The sequence below is a fragment of the Poecilia formosa genome, unplaced genomic scaffold, assembly GCF_000485575.1.
Source record: "Poecilia formosa unplaced genomic scaffold, Poecilia_formosa-5.1.2 Scaffold114, whole genome shotgun sequence".
In the NCBI taxonomy this organism is placed as follows: domain Eukaryota; kingdom Metazoa; phylum Chordata; class Actinopteri; order Cyprinodontiformes; family Poeciliidae; genus Poecilia; species Poecilia formosa.
The window spans coordinates 1,111,818-1,115,663 of NW_006800053.1; the positions used below are offsets into that span (position 1 = coordinate 1,111,818).

Consider the following 3,846-nt stretch of genomic DNA (forward strand, 5'->3'; position numbering starts at 1 on the left):
TACCAGCTCAAAACACAACCTCCAGACTGCTGCCGTGTTGTCAGCTAAATCTGTCCGGCCCTGGCCTTTAGAGGAAGACGTTTTGCAGAAGCCTCAGTCTCGTTCACCCGGCTAGCTTCTGACATGAGGCTTTTTTTTTTTTTTTTTTTTGTAATTGCAGGTCGATGCTGAGCGGCTCTTCCTGTTCTGGCCAAACAGGACTTTTCACAGTCCAGTTTGGCCGCTGTCAGACGCACTAAGTAGATTGGGACGCTATCTGCAACTTCTCCTCGACGTTGTATTGATGTTTCGGTTATGGGTGGGCAACATTTAGCCGTATTATCGCAGTAGCGATAAAAGTGACGATAAGAACTATTTATCTCTTTGCGTCACAGCAATTATCGCCCCAAAAGCACAAAAGCTGCTTTTGAAAATCATTCCCATTTGCATCTCGCTTCTTTGGGACACCAGTCACGTAAAGAAGTGTGATTGGCATCGCTAAACTGCGAAGGGATTTGCAAATTTATTGACGTTTTCATTGAACAAGCAGTGAAGTAAACAGTAAAACTAGCAATCATGACAATAACGACAGTTATTAATTGAAATTTATTGCGATAAAATTATTACAACAAATCCATCACGATAAACGATATGATGCGGGGGTCGACTGTGGCTCTGTGGGTAAAGTACTTGTCTTGGGATCGAAAGTTTGATTTCAACTTCCTCCTGTTCGTTTGTGGTCAAAATGATTAGAAAAGCGCTGTATAAGTTCAGTCCATTTACCATAAGCACCCAGCTGTAGTGTGATGTGTGTGATTGGCTGTTTACGTCAACTTAGAGACAGAAAAGGAAGTGACTCCAAATTAAAACAGACGCGTAAACGTGGTTTTGACAAACGCCGTCTATCAAGACACAATGTCACTGACTTTGCAGGAAACTGCATAAAAAGTTTAAACAGTTTTTTAAAACACGATTGTGTTTGAACATAGAAAAGGTTTGCTATGGCAGGGTACTGAAGAAACAGTTTAAGGGCAAAAAGTGAAACAAATGGAGCTACTCCACATTTTATGTATAATAAGCATCTATATTTGCCAAATACCTGAATAATCTGAGAAATGTTATGAGACATTTTCACTGCTAAGAGTAAAAAGTGTAGATTACAATGATTTTCTACAACATGGGAAGGCTTTGTAAGCTTCTGATTTGACTGAACTGTGTGCATAAAATAAAAATAATAATAAAAAAGAGAAATCAGCCAATATATATTACTTGTTCAAATATTTATATGTAAGCAATAACCATTATAGCCACTGTAATGTTCAGGAAGAAGCCATTGAAACAAAAACCCAGACTACAGTTTGCACACAGAGAAAGACCTGCGTTCCTGGGATACCCGTTATGGTCTGATGAAACTAAAATTAAAGCGTTTGGCCAAAATGGCCATGGAGAAAACCACGACCATGTTGGAGTGAAGAAAGGGCATGGCATGTCATGTTTCATTTCACAGCAGCTCATGCCTGTTTAGTAAGCTTTCATAATGGTAACTGGTGCCTCAACATATTGAGTTCAGGTCATCTATGAATCTTAGCAGAGCTAACGTTGGTATTTAGTGCTTTTGGGTTAGCGAAAATAACTTTTTAGCTAGCAGTGCCACCACTGAGACAGTAATTATCATCTTTCAGCTGCATTGTGTTAGATTTTGTTACAAATTCTAAAACTTAGCATAATTTATTTGGTATTTTTGCACCATATTTATATAACACAGGAAACATGTTAAACATATAAAGCTAATTGTTCTACTTGAAACCAAAGAGACCTACTTTGAAAAGTAATGAAAAAGGCCAAACTGCTGTTGTCTTGAGGCAAATTGCTACTTTGAAGCGTCACTGATACTTACAGCCCGTGTCTTTAAGGCGGTTGATGGCATTAGACAGAAGGCGGACACAGCCCAGGAACCCGGCCCCTTGCTTCTTATGAATCTTCTTATGATTCCACACGCTGATGGTGATCGAGTCCGATTTTCCGATGTACCTGAGGTGAAACGGGAGCAGAACGGATGTTTGCTTACAAATCATAAACAACGTTAGGATGAAGGCAGACAACAATGCGTTCGCGAGAGCTATCATGAAGTTCACTGAGGATGCCCTGGGCCCCCTCCGACCAGACCGACTCCCAACAATAGGGGCCACAAACAAAGCTCTGCATCAAGGACGACACTCGGGACGCGGAGACGGAAGAGGAAGGTGTAGCGGCTCAGGGGGATTTTCCAGCGAATGTGTAAATCTGGCCCTGAGCATCTCGGCGTGTGACGGAGCATGACAGGCAAAGTTGAACCCTTTGAGTCTTTTATAACGTTCCCAGCAGGAAGAGCGGGACAGGACTGTAGGAAGGGAGATAAAGAGCAGCAGCAGCGTAACGCTGTTCGGTGACACACCAGCTGTACCTCATCAAGGACACGCTAACAGAAGAACCAGTGACTGATCTGTGAACCCGCCTTGCAGCACCAGCACTCTGAGGCGAATGGTAAACCAAAGGCTTATTCAGGAAGGTTTTAGGCCAACTAAAGGTTCAAGCTCATGATGAGGCAAAATGAAATAATTTCCCCTTCGAGAAAGACATTACCGTATTTTCTCGACTCGTCAGTCGCATTAGTGAAAAAATGTGGCATGAAGACAAAAAAACATATAAAAGCACTGGAGTATAAGTTGTATTCATTTAGAAATTGTTAAAGGGGCAGTAATGTGTTTTCCAGCCACATCGTATCATTTGTACAGCACAATTAAGTAACTATGTTACCTTCAGTTCCTATAAAATTCTGTAAGTATCAAATAAGTCTTCAAAGAATTTTGACTTTGTAATTTAAAGCATTGAAATTGGGTCTCTGTCTCTTTAAGAAGCTCCTGTTCTTTCTGAAACTCCGCCTTCAGGAAGTCGTCACGGCAGTGCTCCTCTCTTAACACTTCAACAATGTTTTTTTTACCAACGTTGCTTTGAAGGTTAAGGGTCCAACATTAACCATAGCCTACCACCTTGGTGGTGTGGACACTACAAGGTGTTTGCTAATTGCTGCTGGCTAGTCTGAAGGAGCTGAGTGGGAGTGTCATGGGAAGCGGGAGCTTTGAAACGGCATCGCTGAGGAGGAGCTTTGTCATCGAAGGCGGAGCTAGGTTCACCCAGGCGTTTTGCACAGCTGAATGGTTGCCACGGGAAAAATATGGTAATTAGCTTTAGAGTCTATTTAATTAAGTCACAACCACAAATTTATACATTATGTGGATTTTATGTGATGGACCAACGCAAAGTAGTGAATAAACGAAAAGAGTGGCGTACTCACGCTGCCTTTACCCAGGAACCCCAAAGTCAAAATTCAAACATTTGCCAAATTAATGGAGTCCAAAGTAATTCATCATTATTTCTGACAATACTGTCAGTTTTGTTTGTTTGTTTTAACATTATTAATTGGAATTTATAAAATTCAAATGAATTCAAATCCAAAAATCCTTTATCAAACCCCAGGGGAAATGAAATGTTCTTCAAGGAGTTAATGTAGACTACCCAATAAATCAGAATCAACTTCAATGAAAGCTTTAGATAAAAGGTTCCAGTCAAAGTCAAAGTAAAGAAATAAATACAACTTTGAATCAATGTCCAGATTTAAAAATATTCACCAATTCTCTCCATCCAATCCCTTTGAGTCTAACCTTTTTTACAGGGAAGAATTCAGTCCCTAAATGTGGAAAGAAGGTAGAGATGCAACTAAAGCAGTAATTTCAAATGCACATCACACTTTTCAGATTTTTGCTGGCTAAGAATGAAAACAAACAAAAAAACAAAGCAATAATTTTCTTGTCACTTTTTAAATCCCTT

At 40.2% G+C, this 3,846-nt stretch overlaps 1 protein-coding gene across 1 annotated transcript in view; it reads right to left on the bottom strand.

Annotated features, from left to right (window-relative positions):
- Positions 1–3,846, bottom strand: part of smurf2 (SMAD specific E3 ubiquitin protein ligase 2) — a 70,654-nt gene that overhangs the window by 36,352 nt on the left and 30,456 nt on the right. Inside the window, exon 4 of the mRNA XM_007560295.2 lies at positions 1,877–2,010. Coding sequence (XP_007560357.1) covers positions 1,877–2,010 — 134 coding nt within the window. The remainder of the gene's footprint in view (positions 1–1,876; positions 2,011–3,846) is intronic.